Source organism: Phocoena sinus, chromosome 6 (assembly GCF_008692025.1).
Source record: "Phocoena sinus isolate mPhoSin1 chromosome 6, mPhoSin1.pri, whole genome shotgun sequence".
Classification (NCBI taxonomy): Eukaryota; Metazoa; Chordata; class Mammalia; order Artiodactyla; family Phocoenidae; genus Phocoena; species Phocoena sinus.
This window is the reverse complement of record NC_045768.1, coordinates 22,323,723-22,345,059: the sequence shown is the minus strand read 5'-3', so window position 1 is coordinate 22,345,059 and position 21,337 is coordinate 22,323,723. Positions and strand designations below refer to the sequence as shown.

Sequence of the window (21,337 nt, the reverse complement as noted above, 5' to 3'; positions counted from 1 at the left end):
ATTGTTTATGATATATTTCATAAAGTTAGCTATGTGCAAGAAAGAATGAATGCATCCATGTTAAAAATGTTAAACATAGTACATGAAAGTCAACAATGCAATTCATTTTTTTCAAAAATATTGACTATTGGGCTTCCCTGGTGGCACAGTGGTTGGGAGTCCGCCTGCCGATGCAAGGGACATGGGTTTGTGCCCCAGTCCGGGAGGATCCCACATGCCGCGGAGCGGCTGGGTCCACGAGACATGGCCGCTGAGCCTGTGCGTCCGGAGCCTGTGCTCCGCAACGGGAGAGGCCACAGCAGTGAGAGGCCTGCGTATCGCAAAAAAAAAAAAAAAAAAAAAGTATTGACTGTTACCTCAGTAACTAAAAATACCAAAGTATAACAACTGAAATACTATGTAAATTTAAATCATCTGTTGTTTTGGGGAAACACCTGTTCTCCCTGAACAATTAACAGTTCAGCAGCTATAATACGCACAGGTTTGAAACTTCAGCTCCTTCAGGGATAATGTCCCAAAGATCCAATTATATCAAACTTTTAAAAATTGAGACAGAGTGAACCACAGTTCCCCCAAAATAATTTCAAAGAACTCATAAAAACAGAGTCTTCTACTCCTCCCTGTCCAAGCTAGCTATATCAAGAATTTTTTTCTTGAAAGATTACAGTGTAGAATACTTAACAGTATATAGAGAAAAGGTATCCTTAGAATTCTAAGACATGTATTTTTTTCATTTGTGAAACTACATGTATTTTTTTTTTCATTTGTGAAACCGCTCTCTAGTTTTCAGAGACTAAAGGAAGCAAGTTTACTCGTTAAGTCACTTGTCCCAACAAGTGATCAGAACTTTTATTCAATTACACATATTGAGAGGGCCTTTAAGCAATGGAACACCTCCACCCACACCTTGGTTTCTAAATGAATGCAATTCTCAACTAATAGGAAACATATCGTAGCTCCTTAGAGAAATGGCTGATGCCAAGGCTAGAGCAGGAACAGGACAAGATTAGCTGGGAGTACCTTATTGCACTAGAACATAAGAAAGTATGCAAAGAACAACTGGGATATTTCAAAAGGCTATAGGAGCCCACTTGATGAGGCTCCCATTGGCCAGGTCTGGGAGAGATTATTTCAAGCATCAAAATAAATAATGGTAAAAATGGATTATAGTCCATAGAATGAAATAAGAATGCATGAATTCTTTTAGAAGGAAGGAAGGGAGGGAGGAAAAGAGGGAGGGGAGGGGAGGGAAAGGAGGGGTCTGCCTTACAGTAGCATGCCAAAATATAAACATAGAAGAATGATATAGTTAGAAAATCATCAATCAAGGTTTAGGTTGTTATAGTAATAGATTATCGTAGGTAAAATATTACAGTAGGTAGATGTAAATATCATAGTTGCATAGGTAAAAGCTGGATGAGAGACAGGATATTTACATAATGTCAAAGTATCTCACCACAAACTACTTATTAATTTCAAAAACAAGATGATAATAGCTTTACAGCAGAGAGCCACCTTAACATCACCAATAATGGGACATATTGACTCCACATGCCTCCACTAAGGACACAGTATCACTTCTGTGGGATTCCTCTCAAAAACACATAACCTGAATCTAATCATGAGGGAAAACCAGACAAAATTAAATTGAGGGATACTCTGCAAAATAACCAGCCTATACTTTTCAAAAATGTCAAGGTCGAGAAACAGAAAAACAAAAGGGCTAAGGAAATATTCCAGGAGACTGAAGAGACATGACAGCTAAAGGCAATGCATGACCCAGCATTGAATATTAGACCAGGAAAAACTTAGCTCTAAAGGACATTATTAGGACAATGGACAAAATTGGTATATGGGCTGTGAATTAGATAACAGTATGGTATCAGAGTTAAATTTCTTTTTCTTTGAGTTAAATTTTTTTTTTTTAATTTATTTTTGGCTATGTTGGATCTTAGTTGTGGCATGCAGGATCTTCACTGAGGCATGCAGGATCTTTTGTTGTGGCGTGCAGGCTTTTCTCTAGTTGTGGCATGCGGGTTTTCTCTCTCCAGCTGTGGCGTGTGGGCTCCAGAGCACATGGGCTCTGTAGTTTGTGGAACGTGGGCTCTCTCCTTGAGGCACGCGAGCTCAGTAGTTGTGGCACGTGTGCTTAGCTGCCCCGCGGCATGTGGGATCTTAGTTCCCTGACCAGGGATTGAACCCACATCCTCTGCATTGTAAGGCAGATTGTTTACCACTGCACCACCAGGGAAGTCCCTAAGGTAAATTTCTTGATCTTCATAACTGCACTGTGGTTATGTAAGACAACGTTCTTGTTGTTAAATACTGAAGTATTTGTTATTAAAGTGGCGACTTACCCTCCAACTTATCCTTAAATAGTTCATTAAAAAATATGTTTTCTAACTAAGAATAGAGTTGCCATATGAGTCAGCAATCCCATTACTGGGCATATAGCCCAACAAAACTGTAATTCAGAAAGATACATGTACCCCTATGTTCATAGCAGCACAATTCACAATAGCCAATTCATGTAAACAACCTAAATGTCCACTGACAGATGAATGGATAAAGAAGATGTGGTACATATATACCATGGAATACTACTCAGCCATAAAAAAGAAGGAAATAACACCATTTTCAGCAACATGGATGGGCCTAGAAATTATCATACTAAGTGAAGTAAGTCACAAAGAGAAAGACAAATACCATATATCACTTACATGTGGAATGTAAAATATGATACAAATGAACTTATCTAAGAAACAGAAACACACTCACAGACACAGAGAACGAACTTGTGGTTGCCAAGGGGAAGGAGGGTGGGGAGGGATGGATTGGGAGTTTCAGATCAGCAGATGCAAACTATTATTATATAAACTGGATAAACAACAAGGTCCTACTGTAGAGCACAGGGAACTATATTCAATATCCTGCAATAAACCAAAATGGAAATACAAAAAAGAATATATATATATATATATCTGAATCACTTTCTCGTATAGCAGAAATTAACACAACATTGTAAGTCAACTATACTTCAATAAAATAAAAAAATTTTTAATTTTTTTTACTAAGGTATTTTATTTTTCTTACAGAAATATTAAACTTTTTAGTCACTGAATTATCAATGGCTGCAAGAATCTCCACAATATTTTTATATTTGGGGCACCTAAAATGCCTAATCATAAATATGTTTTTACAAGTTCACTCCGGAGGGGCTTCACCTGTGTGTCACGCCCCCTGTGCCTTGCCAGGAAAACGGAGGTGGAGCGTGGGGACCGGCTAGGCCTCCCAGCGGCTCAGACGCAGCTAAGTCCGCAGAGGCGGGGTGGCAGGGTTCTCAGGAGCGGGTTCCTGGTCCCCACAGGCGCCCTAGCGGCTGGATCGCAGTTTGCATCACCTTCCCCACCGGGAACATGATGACGAAGGTGCAGCCCTACGCGCGTTCGCACAGCCGGGTCCCTGGGCACTGGGACTGAGTATGGCAGGAGGTCGGCCGTCCTGGTGCCCCGGGCTGCACCGAGGCCTCCTCCCCGCTCTACGTCTCCTGCCCCAAAGCAGCCATCACATCCAGGATGGTCGCATCCCTCAGCACCCACGCGCAGGATGCCCAGGGGCCGCTGGACAGCACGTGGGCTGCTGTGTGGCCTGGCGTCCGCGAGGCCGAGGCCGTGGTGGTCGTGCGCCCAGGGAGACCATCGAGGTGAAATTCATACACGACCAGATCTCCCCTAAACCCACAGTACAGAGGATTCCTCCACGGGGGTCAGGGAGATTGTTCGGGAACAAGGGCTGAAGAAGACTTACCAGGGCCGCCAGCCGGCAGATCCCAGCAGGCCGTCCGTTTCTTGGTCAGAAGCTGCCTGCACAACTGGTACTCAGGGCCCAACTCCGGCAAGCCCGGCAAACTGCTGATCACGGGGTTTTCAAGCTATCGCGAGCGCAGCCAGCGTCTTTGGGAACACGCCTCTGGACTAGGTCAAGACCGGATGCAGGGCCGGGAGGCGGAGCAACACCAAACACGGACGGGTGCTCGGACGTCCTGAGGGATGAGGAGCTCAAAGCGTTCTGCAGTGGCATCGTCCCCCTACGGGGCCGAACCTGCCTGGACGTGGCCCTCGTGTTCATCATCTACGATGAGGTAGTGACGCTGCTCAACAAAGGGTGGAAGACGGACTGAGCCCTGAGGGTCTGGGTGGGAAGACTAAGGATCTATAAAAATAGTGATAGGGGCTTCCCTGGTGGCGCAGTGGTTGAGAGTCCGCCTGCCAATGCAAGGGACACGGGTACCTGCCCTGGTCTGGGAAGATCCCACATGCCGCGGAGCGGCTGGGCCCGTGAGCCATGGCTGCTGAGCCTGTGCGTCCGGAGCCTGTGCTCTGCAACGGGAGAGGCCACAACAGTGAGAGCCCCACGTACCGCAAAACAAAAAAAAAAAAAAAAAAAAGTGATAGCTCAAATTGAATTATAGGTTGTTGGCTGGTCTTAGCTATTCTCTATTATTATTCTTGGATAATTGAGCTTTGGCTAATGGGGGAACAGGAGTGGCTGCCAGAATGGGGAGCTTCTTGGTGCAGTGTATTCAAGGAAATCTCTGTCCAGTCATTAGCTGACCATTCAGCTGAGTAGAGACTTCATTGGTCAGGTCCAATAAAGAATTGAGACTTTACAGAATTAGTTCAGGAAATCACTAAAAATAGAACACACCAACAGCAACAAATTCTGGAATGGGAAGGGAATCTGATTTCGATTTGCCACAAATATTATTTTTAATGTCCAGTTTTCAACAACAACAAAATATGATGTATGCAAAGAAACAGGAAAATATGGGCCATATTTAGTAATGATAGAAAGGTCAACCCATCAAGAAGACACAACAATTATAAATATATATGTGGGGACTTCCCTGGTGGCAGTGGTTAAGAATCCACCTGCCAATGCAGGGGACACGGGTTCGAGCCCTGGTCCAGGAAAATCCCACTTGCCGCGGAGCAACTAAGCCCGTGCACCACAACTACTGAGCCTGCGCTCTAGAGCCCACGAGCCACAACTACTGAAGCCCGCACGCCTACAGCCCGTGCTCCACAAGAGAGGCCACGGCAATGAGAAGCCCATGCACCGCAACAAAGAGTAGCCCCTGCTTGCCACAACTAGAGGCCGCAAGTAGAGAAAGCCTGCACACAGCAACGAAGACCCAATGCAGCCAAAAACAAATAAGTAAATAAATTTAAAAATAATAAAATAAATTTTTTAAAGCCTAAATAAAATAAATATATATATGCACCTGAAAAGAAGAGCCCCAAAACACTCAGAACAGAAACTGACAGAATAAGAGGGAGAACTAGACAATTCAACAGTAATAGTTGAAGACTTTAATACTGAACTCTCAATAATTGGTTAAAATAAAAAACTAAATAGGATGCCAACAAGGATACAGGAGGCTGGCACAACACTATAAACCAACCAGATTTCACACGATCTGTAGAACACCTGCCCAACAAAATATACAAATACACATACACATTTTTCTCGAGGACACACAGAACAGTACCTGCTGATTTTATGCCATCAGATTATGCATTGTGGTATGTTTGGCTTCCTTCCCTCCACAGTATGCTTGCAAGATCTACGTTGATGTGGCTGCAGTTTGTCCATTTTTTATTACTATATGATAGTCCATTTTATGATCATAACATACTTTATCCACTGTTCTGTTGTTAGACATTTTAATTGGCTCGCTCCACCTTTTGGCTACTTCAACTAATGTTGTTACGAACCTGCACGTGTACCTTTTGGTTCATGTCTGTGCATGAGTATATACTTAGGAGTGAAAGCAATAAGTGATAGAACACGCTTAAGTCACCTTTAGTAGATTTTTTTTTAATACTTACTCTAGCTTTTATATATTTATTTATTTATTTATGGCTGCATTGGGTCTTCATTGCTATGCACGGGCTTTAATTGCGAGTGGGGGCTACTCTTCGTTGCAGTGCGCAGGCCTCTCATTAAGGTGGCTTCTCTTGTTGCAGAGCACAGGCTCTAGGTGCACGGGCTTCAGTAGTTGCGGCACGCAGGCTCAGTAGCTGTGGCTCACGGGCTCTAGAGCACAGGCTCAGTAGTTGTGGCGCACGGGCTTAGTTGTTCCGCAGCATGTGGGATCTTCCTGGACCAGGGCTCAAATCCATGTCCCCTGCATTGGCAGGTGGATTCTTAACCACTGCACCACCAGGGAAGCCCACCTTTAGTAGATTTTAAGTGATTTCCCAACATGGTATGAAAATTTACTATCAGAAGTATCAGTTTCCTGTTGCTACATAACAAAGTAACCAAAACTTATTGCCGTAAAACAATTGCCATTTTCTCATATCCCATGGAGTCTGGGTCAGGAATTCAGACTATTTAAGGGTAATATTTGTGAGAGACTGTGTAGTGTGAACTTGGTAAGGATTTTGGATTTGAGACTTTCTTTCCTTTAGGCAGGAGTTTATTCAAGCTGCGGTCAGAACTGGTGAGCTGATCTCAGACTAAAAATCTTCGGTAAAACCAATTAAAAGATAGGATACATTCTGTGAGTAAATATTCTTTAGGGATTCAAAGAGAAAGTTATTTTGTCAAGAAATTTAAAGTGTAATATTGGGAGCTACATATAAAAAAGAACACCTAAAAGCACTCAGATTGTATACATTTCATGACGGAATTATGTGAGCAGAAATGTACAGAGGGCCCATGGAGGCTTCTCCCCAGATGACTCAAAAAAGATTCCAAGCACACACTGGAATTGTTGGTGAACAAGGAGGTCTCAAGAAGCCTGATTTTCTAAACACAGAACTTCTAGATTAGCACACTCTTGCATCTGAAAGTTGTTTTGATTAGCCAAAGTCAGGCAGAAGCATAAACTTACAAGTTGTTAAGACTAGGCAGTAAGAACATCATAAATGGGTTTTTTGTTTGTTTTTTTTGTTGTTTTTTTTTTTGCGTTACGCGGGCCTCTCACTGTTGTGGCCTCTCCCGTTGCGGAGCACAGGCTCCGGACGCGCAGGCTCAGCAGCCATGGCTCACCAGCCCAGCCGCTCCGCGTCATGTGGGATCTTCCCGGACCAGGGCACGAACCTGTGTCCCCTGCATCGGCAGGCGGACTCTCAACCACTGCGCCACCAGGGAAGCCCCATAAATGGTTTTTATGCCAGACTAAGTAGGTTAAATTTAATTTTGTGGACAATGGGGAGCTGTTTTAAATAAGTGAGAGCCATAATTTGTTTTATGGCCATAATCAAGGTATAGAATATTACCAACAACTAAGAAGTTCTCTTGTGCCCATTTGCAGTCAGTCTCCCCTGAGCTCATGCCTGAAACTACTGATCTGATTTCTGTCACTATAGTTTTCCTTTTCTAGAATTTCCTATAAATAGAATTATATAATATACAGCCTTGTCACTTAGCAAAATGTTTTATATTTGTATTGGTCATTTCTTTTCATTACTGAGTAGTATTCCACTGTATAAATCTGTCACAATGGTTTATTCACTAGTTGATAGACATTTGGATTGTTTTCAATTCTGAGCTATTATGAATAATTTATGCTCTTCACTTACAAGTTTTTGTGCAAACATAGGTTTTTATTTTATTACTCCTGGGTAAATACTGTGGAGTAAGATATCTGGGTCATAATGCAAGTATATGCTTAACTTCATATGATATACCAAAATGTTTCTTAAAGATGCTGTACCAGGGGGCTTCCCTGGTGGCACAGTGGTTAAGAATGCGCCTGTCAATGCAGGGGACACGGGTTCGAGCCCTGGTCCAGGAAGATCCCACATGCCACGGAGTAACTAAGCCCGTGTGCCACAACTACTGAGCCTGCACCAGAGCCCGTGAGCCACAAATGCTGAGCCCGCATGCCACAACCACTGAAGCCCACACGCCTAGAGCCCGTGCTCCGCAACAGGGGAGGCCACCACAATGAGAAGCCTGTACACTGCAATGAAGAGTAGCCCCCACTCGCCTCAACTAGAGAAAGCCCAATGCAGCAACGAGGACCCACTGCAGGCAAAAATAAATAAATTTATATTTTTAAAAGGATGCTGTACCATTTTGAAACTGCATTAGTAATATATGACAATTCTGTTACTCTATTATATCTGTGCCAATGCTTGGTATTGTAGCTCTTTTTGATTTTAGCCATTTCAATGGGTATCTAGAGGTATCTTGTGCTTCATTGTGTTAGGGAACACAATTTATTAACGTATTTTAACAAATAGTGTGTATGGAAAAATAATCAATACATGTTTCATTATCTATAACTTACAAATACTCTAAAATGCCCCGGTTACAATGGATTGTCTTTTTTTTAAAACAACTTTACTAAGATATAATTCATATACCATACAATTGCCCCCATTTAAATTGTACAATTCAATGGGTTTTTTTTAGTGTGTTCACAGAGTCATGCAAATATCAGCACAATCAATCCTAGAACATTTCACCATCTATTAAAAAAAATTCAACACTGAGAAAGGAGAACCCTGTGCACTGTTGGTGGGAATATAAACTGGTACAGTCACCATGGAAAACAGTATGAAGTTTCCTCAAGAAATTAAAAATAGAACTACCATATGATCCAGCAATCCCTCTCCTGGGAACATATCCAAAGAAAACCAAATGACTATCTCAAAGAGATATATGCACTTCCATGTTCATTGCAACATTATTTACAAGAGCCAAGATATGGAAGCAACCTAAGTCCCCATCAACAGATGGATAAAGAAGTTGTGATATGTATATATACGTATATGTGTGTATATGTATATATATACATATATATACACACATATATACATATAAATACAATGGAATATTAGTCTTAAAAAATAATGAGGGCTTCCCTGGTGGCGCAGTGGTTGGGAGTCCGCCTGCCGATGCAGGGGACACAGGTTCATGCCCCGGTCCGGGAAGATCCCACATGCCACGGAGCGGCTGGGCCCGTGAGCCATGGCCGCTGAGCCTGCGTGTCCGGAGCCTATGCTCCGCAACAGGAGAGGCCCGCGTACCACAAAAAAAAAAAAAAAAAAAATAATGAAATCTTGCCATCTGCAACACCATGGATGGACCTTGAGGACATGATGCTAAGTGAAATAATTCAGACAGAAAAAGACATACACTGTATGATTTCACTTACATGTGGAATTTAAAAAACAAAGCAACTGAACAAACAGAGCAAAAACAGAGTCACAGATATAGAGAACAAAGAGGTGGTTACCAGAGGGGACGGGAGTTGGATGCATGAGAGAAACAGGTAAGGGAGATTAAGAGGTATAGACTTTCAGCTACAAAATAAATGAGTCATGGGCATAAAATGTACAGTGTGGGGAATAAGTCAATAGTAATATAACATCTTTGTACAGTGACAGATAGTAACTAGACTTATCATGGTGATCATTTCGTAATGTACAGAAATACCAAATCATTATGCCGTGCACCAGGAACTAACATAGTGTTGTAGGTCAATTTTACTTCAAAGACAAACAAACTCACAGAAAAAGAGATTAGATATGTAGTTACCAGAGGTGGGGGCTGGGAGGTAGGAAAATTGAATGAAGGTACAAACTGACAGTTATGAGTTAAATAAGTACTGGGAATATAAAGTACAACATATAAATATAATTAACACTGCTGTACGTTATATATGAAAATTATTAAGTGGGGTGTTAAAATCCCCTGCTCTTATTGTGTTACTCTTGATTTCTCCCTTTATATCTATTAAGATTTACTTTATGTATTTAGGTGTTCCTATGTTAGGTGTTTTAGGTGTATGTTATGTATTAGGTGTTCCTTTATGTATTGAGGTGCTCCTATGTTGGGTGCATATATATTTACAATTGTTCTATCTCCTCTTGGATTGATCCCTTGATCCTTATTGTAATGTCCTTGTTTCTTGTCACAGTCTGTTTTAAAGTCAATTTTTCTGATGTAACTATTGCTACTCCAGTTTTCTTTTCGTTTCCACATGCATGGAATACCTCATTCCATTCCCTCATTTTCAATCTGTGTGCATCTTTAGATCTGGCGTCTCTTGTAGGCAACATATATATGGGTCTTGTTTTTGTATCCACTCAGCCACTGTGTCTTCCAGTTGGATCATTTAGTCCATTTAAAGTAATTATTGATGGGTATGTACTTTTGACATTTTGTTTGGGGGTTGTCTTTGTAGCTTTCTTGTTCCTTTTTCTTTTGCTCTCTTCCCTTGTGATTTGATGACTATCTTTAGTATTATGCCTGGATTTCTTTCTCTTTTCTGTGTATCTATTACAGATTTTTGGTTTGTGGTTATTATGAGGTTTATATATAGCAACCTGTATATATATATATGTGATTAAGTTGCAGGTCCCTTAAGTTTGAATGCATTTTAACATCCTTGCATTTTTACCTGCCTCCACGTTTACTTTTTTTTTTAACATCTTTATTGGAGTATAATTGCTTTACAATGGTGTGTTAGATTCTGCTTTATAATAAAGATGCTACGAGAAAACTATTAGAGCTAATCACGTTTACTATTTTTGACATATTTTACAGTTTTGTGTATCCCTCAACTTATTGTGGATATAGATGATTTTACGACTTTTATCTTTTAATGCTCATACTAGCTTTATATGTGGTTGATTTACTATCTTCACTGTATATTTGCCTTTACCAGTAAGATTTTTCCTTTAGTGATTTTCATATTTCTAGTTGTGGGTTTTCCACTCTTTAAAAACCAACTGTTATTCTAATCAAATAATCTGGTACTAGCTTGAAGGGAAAAAGGAGGAAAAGCATAGAAGGGAGTAGCTTAGGCTTTTTAGCTGCTATGAGAGAAAAAGCAAGGTATCTCTCACCTTCAAGCATATCTTCCACAGACTAAAAATATTTTTTTTATTTAATAAAGTTTTATTTTTCAAAATATACAGTTGGTGGGACCTGTTCACGCGTCTTCATCAGCTGCTGGAGCATCTCCACCCTTGGTATTTCTGGTGTAAATTACTTGAGCTCTGTGCTTTGAAACCAGTTTAGTAAGTCCTTTACTAAGGAGCTCCTGAAGGGCTGCCCTGGCCAGGGAACCACAAATCTTCAGTATCTCAGGGACAACAGCTGGAGTTATAACCTTATAGTTGGGTACTTCTTTAGAGTCTGTCTTATGTTGCTTTGTCAAACAAGACTAGGTTATTGAGCTTGTCCCGAACTTTGCCTTTGGACCACTTCTTCTTTTTGGCCTTGCCCCCAGATTTGTTCACTGGGTCTTTGTCTTTCTTGGCTGACTTTCCGGCATCCTCCTTCTTCTTGTCGTCCTTGGGCGACACAGCGAAGCCGGGAGAGCAGCTGCTACCACTGCGCCTCGCTGGGATGTCGGACAAAAAGCCACAGCCTAAAATCTGTTTGGCTATTTACAACATAGGATGTACCTATAGCTCTGATGTTTTATGTGCATAGCCATGTATGTTAATCTTAACCAAAAGCAGAACTGCTTGTTGTTTCTATGTGTTCATCAGGGATTACCTATATCAAAAAATCCAATCTTTCAATGATTGCTTCTCTCCAAGCATTTAACAGTAATTATTCAGGTGCCTTGCCTCTGTTTGTGTTTTGCCTTGGAACTCCCAGACACTTAAGCCAACAATTTCTGCTTGGTAGAAGTAGCTCAGAATACTGCACGCAGTAGGGCTTTTTTTTTTGGTCTTTAAAGTATAACCAGGCAATGCCTTGGAAGTTAACTATTTTCCCAGAGAACCAGTAAAAATTAATGCACCACTTCAAAGCACTGATCATGCAGCTTTTATTTACCACTTAATATCTTCTTGGGCATGGGAAGGATTTTTCCTTTCAAGACTACCACATGCTTAGCTAGCTTAGTACATATTGCAGCGGATTCTATGAAGACTTTGCATATAAAATACAAAAATCTGTTACATATACATCCATTTAACAACAGTTTGTACATTACAATGAGTGCCAATGTCAAAATAACTCCCTGTACTTCGCAAGCAGCATGAATATATTGTGGCAGCAGCAGATAGAAACTTCCCCCAACGGGCAGTGTTCATACAGGCAAATGCTACTAGAGCACAGACCAACAAGGTCACATCTTTTTTTCTTTTCTCTTCTCATTAGTGAACACACAAGTAAAAGACGGAAGGGTAAAGCAATGGGGATTTGGTGGCAATCAGTTTTACTGTGCAGGTACACTGTATTACAGGCAGACACACCGGCAATTGTAAATTAGACACAAACATTAATTAAAGAAGTGGCTGCTCTTTATCACCAAAAAGACAATTTGATACTTTGTTTTGATTTCCAATTGCCAAATTTCAGGTACCTCCTTTTCACATATCAATAGATTTGTGACGATATATATTCCAGGAATAAGGAATTCAGCAGACTCTCTAAATCAGTTGCCTATATGACAAGTAGCACTGAATATTCCTAGGGAAAAAAAATAATAAAAATCTGTTCCACGTAGCTTTGGAAAATGAAGGCCAAAGATATAAATGTTCACGGGTCCTTTTGCCATCTGTTCACTAATATCAACATTCCACAATGACAAACTCTCAGTTATTAACTCTTTTAAATAAATACGTGTGCCCATGCACACCAACACAAGCTGCATTGGGAGACCATAGTTAACGTTACTAGTTGTACAAATGACTTGGCTGGTCAAGATGAAGGCAGTTAAGTGTAAAACTTAGAAATGTGCTTAGAAAACTAAAACAAATTAATTCAACAGCACTAAGCACTAAGGTTCAAGTATCTTAGCACCTCTCTCAGCACCATGGGAAATTCCCAATATTGAATAACAAAAAGTTTAAAAAGCATAAAATCTGATGAGGTTTTAAACTTGATACAGGCCAAGAGCACAATTCTTGCCCCTGCACTCTTACCTTCCAACAATACCTGACCTACATGGCACTCTTGCCTAGGAAGAGTATCCCAGGTACTGTAAATGAAAGTCAGAGAGCACTTCACGGATGGGGAAATACAGATCTGGAAAACACCAAGTCCTATGAGGACGCAAGCTTTCTGAAAAACACCCAGAGTTGATTTTTTATCCCCAAGCAAACACCACTCTCAAGTGGAAGTCCACGATAGTTTACTTAAAATTCATGATGCTACTAAAACTCACAATTATGTTTAGTACCAGCTAAGAGGATGTTTTGGTAATAAACACTTAAATTTTCATTTGTAAACCCCTTTTCCAAACAGAAGCAACCCCAGAACACAGCATATGCAGCTAGGTTTAGGTACTATCTATGGCAGTGTTTTTCAAACTGAATAACAACCCATTTATGAGTCAGGAAATGAATTTAGTGGGTCTGAAAGAGCATTCAAAACGGTGGTGGGGAGTTGGCGGGGAGGGATCAAAGCAGATCACACATAGGAATGTACCATTTCACAAAACATTTTATTTCAGTTAAAGATTTTATATTCGTTCTTTGTTTCTCTCTCCCTCCCTCCCTCCCCTCCACCCCACACACATTGCTCTGGGTCATGATGAAAAAAGTTAGTTTTACTATGGGTCACAGTCAAGAAAATTTTAAATACTTTGGTTAATAGAGACCACAAAAAATAATAACACGGAGTTTCCACCCTGGTGTTAATGTCAGTAAGGGGTCAGTATTGAGTGTAAGCCAATTTTGTGCTTGTAATCCAAGGTGAGCTAGAGAGTTCTCCTTTTACTTGAATAAACACTTGTGTTAAATTTGTTTTTTCCCCTTACCCCACATCCTCAGGCAGGGGCCTGAGCAGCATAAGGAAAAGAAGAAACCCTATAGCTGCAGTTATTTACTTTGAATGGTATCAGGTTATTCCCAGATAGCTAATTAAAATGCTTTCCTTTCTATCCCATAGTCGTGACCGTAAGCATAAAAGTGGGTAGAAAATTTTAATTTGTCTTTACAGTTTTGAGATTATAAATGGTCTAAACCAAGCAGTCACGATTTCGTTGTTGGCTTGTGTTTTGCAAAATACGTAAGAGACAAAATGAACAATCTTGTCCTCATCTACCTTCATCTGCTTATAAAAGGAGGACGATTACATGGAGACCAAATTTTCCCTCCCTCTCAACCTGTAAGGTTGGTAGATAATCATTTTCTAAAAACCAATCATCTAAACAAATGACAAGACAATGTTCAACTTCTGCATTTCAAGCATCCAGTGGTGCTTACATCATGGGCCAGTTCAGTTCTGGTGCCAGGACTGCCGTACCATCTCATCTTGGGAGTTTCTCAGGTCGGCCAGGGTTAGCACTGATTAGCAGCAAGTTGTAAGAGAAAGTGTCCTTGGGCAGGCCATCCATCACACAGGTTCCAGCCTCGGCACAGGCCTCCGAAAGGAAGCTACGTCATCTCATAACCTGTTTCTTCAGATGTAAAGAAGGGGGTTAAACTAAGTAGTCGATACAGCCCCTTCCTGAAATAACTTTTTAAAATTTGGATGCAGTTCTAAGATTTTTATGCAGCTTCCTCTGCAACTTTGTCTATTCCTTTATTAACACCTTTAGCTCTTTCAACAGCTATTTCTGTCAGTTTCACCTACAACCACCTCTCAAATATCCAAGGTTCCATTTAGTTTATTCAGCCCAGATACTTTTAAAACATCAAGTAAAATAAAGCTAATAAAGAACAAAATTTAAGGCATTTTTTTTTTATTTCAGCCAAGGAATGATGCATGCTACAGATTAATCTTTACTTTCCCCCACAAAGAATACCACCATTTCAACCCCCAATGAACATGGCACTTGTTTGTTTCTTCCCCTTCTAATTTATTCCAGATTTTCAAGTGTTTTCTTCAGTATCGATGCTTTCTCCTGCAGCTCAGGTCTGCTGTCTGTCTCCATAGTTGCTAAAGACTCAATCAGGAGCACTCTGCATTCAGATGTCAAACTTTCCCACTGTTTAGATTCTGAATGGAAAGAGAAAGAGCAACAAAAGAATCCTTACAGAAGAAGCAAGCAGAGAATCCAAAACTATTCTTTTCTGCTTTCCTTCCACATATCCTATCCCCAAAATAAATGCAAAGCAACCCCGTGGTAACAGTTCTGTATACAATGATCACAGGTTTAAGAGTTGTCTCCAAACCTAATTATTGACAATAACCTGAGGGCCAATCAGGGAGTTTCATCCTCTGTCCCCAGAGCTGGTGGGACAAAGAGAATGAAGGGAGCCTGAAGCCAACTGGGAAGCAGGAAGGGCACACAGTAACAAAAAAGCTATTTCAGCAACTGAGCTGAATATATCTTTGTAAGATATGCTCAGTAAAAAAAAATCCTCAATAAATTTCATAACTGCAAAGACAGTTTGAACAGATGACACTTTATTACTCCTTTAAGAAAAGCATCAGAGAACTGCAGGCATACTCAAACTATTAGAAATTCATAAAGTACATCAGATCCTAAGTCTGCTTATGAGGTTCTGATACTTGCTGGTGGTGTGGTTTCAAGCACGTTATTTCACTGTTTAGCTTCCTCTTCCTCATCTAGAATAGAAGATATTCATACATATTTGGCAAACTGTAAGAATTTAGAGATATATCTAAGTGTCTAGCTCTTCTACTCCAACAAGGAAAAAAGGGATTATGACACACGTAGTGTTGCTGAGTCTAAACGGCCTGTTTTATGGAGCCCTGAGAGAGGTGCTTTAATTGCTAAGCAAAGACAGAGACAGAAGGAGAAACAGCAGATACACAATGCTCTAGAGCAAAGTGTTCCATATTCCCCATTCTTCATCCACGTGGTTAAAATAATAAAAAGAGGAAAATGAAAAAAGAAAAGAGGCCTCCTTTTGAAATCAGTAACAGATATACCACTGGAGAAAATGCTAACAGTCTTCTTTTACCAGTGATAGAACAGACCATTAGACGAAATCTGCTTCTTTGTAAGACGGTTTAGAAAAAGGAAAACAGAAAAAAAAAATAGGATTAAGAAAACTGCTATCAAATTTGATAACTCAGGTAGATAATTGTTAAATGTTCTCCTAACTCCACTTTTCAGTGTGTCATTCTGTTTATTTACATGTGTATAGTGAGCTCTGTTCTGCCACTGTCAGCCTCTTGCTGTAATTAACCAAGATTAACTCAAGATTCACGATGGAAACCAAAACTTCATTGAGATAACCACAGCTTCATACTGCATTAAAAGTACATAAAATAAAAGAGTACCGATTTAACACTTCATAAAATTGGAAGGTTTTAGCTATGTATATTCCACTTCCATGTACAAATATATTAATTTACATTTTGGAGTATATGCTTATTAAAAACAAAAACAGAAAATAAAAAAAATTCCTAAAACCTATGCCATAAAGTCTTCTGGCTTTCCTGTCCTCCAATGAGAAGTTCAAGAACTCACCTTCAAGTTTTTTAAGCAGCAATTCTATCACAGATAAAGCTTCTGTTCTCACAGATGAGTAGGTCTTATTTTCTAAGAAGAAAATCATATAGATCACATTATTTGTTTTATATGCCTTACAAACAGAACATCTAAGATTAAGTTAGTGTTAACGAAAGAAAGATGTTCGGAAATTATAAATGCAGGGAAAGATACATGTGCTCCTAAGTGAGCGTCCCTTAGCCAATTATCATCAAATACTTGAAATGTGCTATATGTCCACATTCCTTACTTAAAAAAAAAAGCTGTCAGCCAAATATACCAATCTCCGTAACAAATGGCAATATTTAAAGGACCCCTTTTAGAAGTCGACTTCACAGGATGCCTAAGAAAGGTCTTTAGGTTTGCAAGACCTCTTCATTTTACCCAAGAACATTACATCACCCAGGGGTAAGGCCAACTCAGGGACACCCGGCTGCGACCCGACCCTGGAAAGACTAGTTTCTCAGCTGCCAGTTATTTATCCAAAGGCATGTGGCCACCTCCAAGAATCACAACTGAAATACGCTTCCTTGGTGTCTACTCTAGACACTGCATCTAGTTCACAGTGAAACTGTTTACTGAAAAAACTAACACTCAACCAGACCCAAGACAAAGGAAGCAAAAGATGAGCTTGTAACAGGCTGTCATGCTACGAAGTACGCAAATGCTTGGAAGAATGGTGGCGAGACAGCAACAGGACACGGGAGACAGCTCGAGAGGCTTCCACTGGCCAAATCTGGGATAATTTGAGCAACAAATTAATTAAGGAAAATAATTATAAACAAAGGGGAAAATAAAGGAATCCATGAATCAATATGGATAATAGATAAATAAAGAGTTCGAGAGAGGGAAGGACCTTGCTTATGGGAGGATGCCAACTGTCAAATGGTAAATGTGGAAGAAGTGCTAGAGTTGGAAAATCATCTTAGTAAAAGCTGGTTCAGGAAAAACCCATCAATGCATGCTAAGTCTAGAGGAGACACTTTGAAGAGGAGCAGTATATGTGCATGGGCTTCAAGTGTCTTCTCCCAGACTGCTTAATAGACACAGTTCTGAAGAGGAGCGGGTTATCTGAATGGTCTTAAAGTGTGTTTCCACAGGCTGCTTATCAGACAGAAGGGGGGAAAATAGTAACCATACAGCAGAGGAAATTGACTAGTACCTTGACCAGGTAATCAAAATTAACACTGCCAACGAGGGCAGGTGGACACTGTGTGCCTCTTGATGTGAGAGGACATAACATCACTTATAGAGCAGCCCTACTGGGAATGCATAACCTGGATCTCATCACAAGGAAACATCAGACAAACACCAAATGAGAAACATTCTAGTTTTAAATGGGGGGAGGGGGAGGCTTTTCTTCAAAATCGTCAATGTCACATAAGACAAAGAAAGGCTGAGGAAGTGTTCCAGATTAAAGGAGACTACAACGGTATGACAACTAAATTCACTAAATGATTACGGACTGGATTCCTTAATGGAGGAGAGGAAAAAATTATATAAAGAATATTACTGGGGCTTCCCTGGCGGCGCAGTGGTTGAGAGTCTGCGTGCCCATGCAGGGGACATGGGTTCATGCCCCGGTCCGGGAAGATCCCATATGCCGCGGAGCGGCTGGGCCCATGAGCCATGGCCGCTGAGCCTGTGCTCCGCAACAGGAGAGGCCACAACAGTGAGAGGCCCCCGTACCGCCAAAAAAAAAAAAAAAAAAAAAAAAGAATATTACTGAGTCAACTGAAAACCTAGAATATGAATGGTTAAAAAATATTGCATCAATGTTATACTATCTAAAGTTGGTATGTAAAAGAAGGCACACTGAAGAATTTAGGAGAAAAGCGGCAAGATGTAAGCAATACACTTTCAAATGGTTGAGGAAAAAGTATGTATACAGAAGTGCAAGTAATAAAGTAAGTGGTGCAAAATGTTAACAGGTGACTTTGGGTAAAGGATATACAAGTATTACATGCATTATTATTGTAACTTTTCTGTAAGTTTGAAATTATTTCCAATTACAGGTTTTTAAAAAATACTGGTCACAAAGGTTTTTCTAATCTAGGTGTTGAAATCCTAAATTACAGTTCCAGATTAATACATTCCAGTTTGGGGGCACATATTGAGTATATTAAATAGGAGAGTTCAGTAGTTGTTCCATAAATGTAGTTCCTAGCACAAGGCAGGGAATGTTTGAAGCTTAACTCCTTGAGCTTTAAAATGAACACTCCTTATCTATGTCAATTTACCACTCACCTAAAGAATATGTGATTGATTTACAAGTTTCAAGGAGAATTTCAGCCAGGGCCTCAGGATCTGCATGTTCTTCTTCTAAAAGCATTAATCTGTACAAATCAGAAAGCAAGATACAAATATTAGTTATTAAGAAACATTCCAAAACCTTTCTGGCACAAACAATTTCTATCTGTATATATTGCTTTATGATGTCACTTTAGCTTTTAGTTTTAAAATTTAAAAGAATTCCACTGCAGGAGAAACTAACACAGCATTGTAAGGCAATTATACTCCAATAAAGATGTTAAAAAAAAGAGAGAAAAATTCCACTGATTATATATAAAATGCTAAGGGGTAGGGGAAGGTTAAATAAATGACTGAACTATGAAGCAAATTACCCCTGAAAAAAGGCATTCATTGACTGTAAGACTCCCAGCTGCACTTTCCATGTGCTGAGTTTTAGCTGGTCACACATCAGTTTGCAAAGCTCTTGACGATAACAACCTGGAAAAAAAGAATGGGGCAGAGCAGGACAGAGCATGTGAAGGAGCAAGAGACAGAGCAAGTGAGGGGAAGACAGAGAGACAGAGAGAGACAGGGACAGAGAAGGATAGACGGAGAGAGAGAGGGAAGGGGAGAGGAAAAATTAAAACAACAAATGCCTTAAATTAAAGCCATGACATTTCAGAAACACTTCAGCATGACTTTATGCCCAATTCCCACAAACTTCCCTGATCAGAAACCCCCCCTCCCCCCAAAATCCTATATATCTGTTCGTAAGTGTTCTTTGTCAAGGCAATATCCTTTTCTAAGGAACTGACACAGAGTCTAAACCACACTGCCTTTTCCCCATAAAACACCCTGAATGACAGCCAAAGAGAGCAGAACTCTGGAGGCTCACAAGCTTCTGCATGCTGTAGGCTTAACAAGAGTCAACGGTGCTTTATCCAAACCTGTTATGCCAACTGCACTTGTTATTATAGTTATACAATTAACATTATGCTAAGTGATGAAACAGGAGTATAAAACTCAACAAAGTAGTTGTTTTTTAAATGCTGCAGAATTTAGTACGGTTCACAAATGTAAAGATGGATGAGGGTAAAAAATCTAGAATTCTGCACTTGAATTGCTTCCTAAGAGACTGTAATTTCTTTCTCCACTATAAAGAAACAAAACCAGAAACTGAAGACGATACATTATGAGTAAGATGTATACGAGAAGCCAGTGTGGAACGAATCCTCAAAGGCCCTGGCCCTTCCCCCAGATGACAACCAATCCAGCAAATGTACATTTCTGTTCCGTATACTAAAACTGCTTTGTGTATGTATCATCTTTTTATATAATTCCCTACTTTAACTTCTTCTACCTATCAAGCAAAAGTTAGTAGTCCTAATGATGTCAAATAAGTGGACTTCCACTGCAGTCCATAACACAATACCAAGAAATAAGACCTCTTACAAATCTGTATCTTTTGGAAAACCCTCCCTATACATAGCAAATATACTTTCTGAAGTTCACACAAAGGATGGCAAGGCTCAGAGACAATCTTTGAGTCTGATTTTAGAAACCTCCAATCACAGTCAACAATACTTTTCATAACATTCATGAATAATAAGATGTAGGATGCCCTGCAGGAACCAACACAAGGCAAACTCCTACTAACTACAACCCAATCCAACAGTAAAGGTTTACTGTTTATTTACTTAATCCTTTGGAAAGATATGTTCAATTCTGAAAAACTCGCAGAAAGTTTCAAGTTTCTCAGGGAAATACAGATTTCATTTGCTTATTGAAGGTTTGGCAACAAGGCCATTAATTCTGAGATGAAGAGACCCCACTAATAAGTTCTGTGGATTCCTCTGAATACAGCACCATAAAGAAGAGTGAAAGAATTCTTTTTGTGGTCAAACTATCTACATAAAATGTATCATGGTTGTTATGGGCTGAGCTGTGTCCCACAGACTCTCATGTTGACATCCTAACCCCCAAGTACCTCAGAATGTGACTGAGTTGGGAGACAGGGTTTTAAAGAGACCATTAGGGTGGGCCCTAACCCAAGACGACAGGTGTCCTTATAAGAATGTACTGGACACAGAGACACGGATGGCCATTTACAAGCCAAGGAGACAGGGCTCAAAAGAACCAACACTGTTGACACCTTGATCTCAGACTTCTAGTCTCCAGAATTGTGAGAAAATACAGTTCCCTGGTTGAAGTCACCCAGGCTGTTGTACTATATGTTACAGCAACCCTAGCAAACAAACAGTCAAAGAGATTATCTGCCAGCGCAGGAGTAAAATTTATACTGGATGATTCTCGCCGTTCATCAGTCGGGCTCTACAAGAAACGGCAGCTATAACTCGTCACACCGAGCACCTTCGCTGTCATGAAGTAACCCCTGGCCACAGCACTTCTTCAAAGGCAGGTTCTGCTGCTTACGTTGGGTCTCCACATTTCGGGGCCAGGCTTTGCCCAGGCCCTCAAAGGCTCCCAGCAGAGATTCCAGCTGGAGCTCCTTTTCCTTCTCATTCTCATCTTCATTTTTGGTTGTCTGGACTCCAATGCTTTCAGGTGAGTTCTAGGACATGTCAAAAAAAAGGAAAGCAAATTTTAATTTTTTTTTCCTTCAAAGTTACAGGCATACTATTAAAACAATCAGGGTACCAGAGTAGGAGATGTTAACCAAGAATTAAATGCTACAGTCTCTACCATGAGTTT

General features: G+C 40.3%; 1 protein-coding gene and 2 pseudogenes across 6 annotated transcripts in view; 1 reads left to right on the top strand and 2 right to left on the bottom strand.

Annotated features, from left to right (window-relative positions):
• The first annotated feature begins 3,575 nt into the window (after positions 1-3,575).
• Positions 3,576-4,180, top strand: LOC116755972 (annotated as a pseudogene).
• A 6,777-nt stretch (positions 4,181-10,957) lies between these two features.
• On the bottom strand, positions 10,958-14,240 carry LOC116754964 (annotated as a pseudogene).
• ECPAS (Ecm29 proteasome adaptor and scaffold) overlaps positions 12,391-21,337 on the bottom strand; it is a 101,180-nt gene continuing 92,233 nt past the window's right edge. For 3 of the 6 annotated variants that reach the window (XM_032634219.1, XM_032634220.1, XM_032634221.1), the window contains 5 exons: positions 21,059-21,197; positions 19,018-19,123; positions 18,641-18,729; positions 16,373-16,444; positions 14,651-14,928 (listed from right to left, as the gene is read on the bottom strand). In XM_032634219.1, the coding sequence (XP_032490110.1) occupies positions 14,789-14,928; positions 16,373-16,444; positions 18,641-18,729; positions 19,018-19,123; positions 21,059-21,197 (546 nt within the window). In that variant the 3' untranslated portion in view covers positions 14,651-14,788. Of the gene's footprint in view, positions 14,929-16,372; positions 16,445-18,640; positions 18,730-19,017; positions 19,124-21,058; positions 21,198-21,337 lie in introns of all 6 variants that reach the window. The other 3 variants (XM_032634222.1, XM_032634223.1, XM_032634218.1) reach the window with 2 other exon arrangements.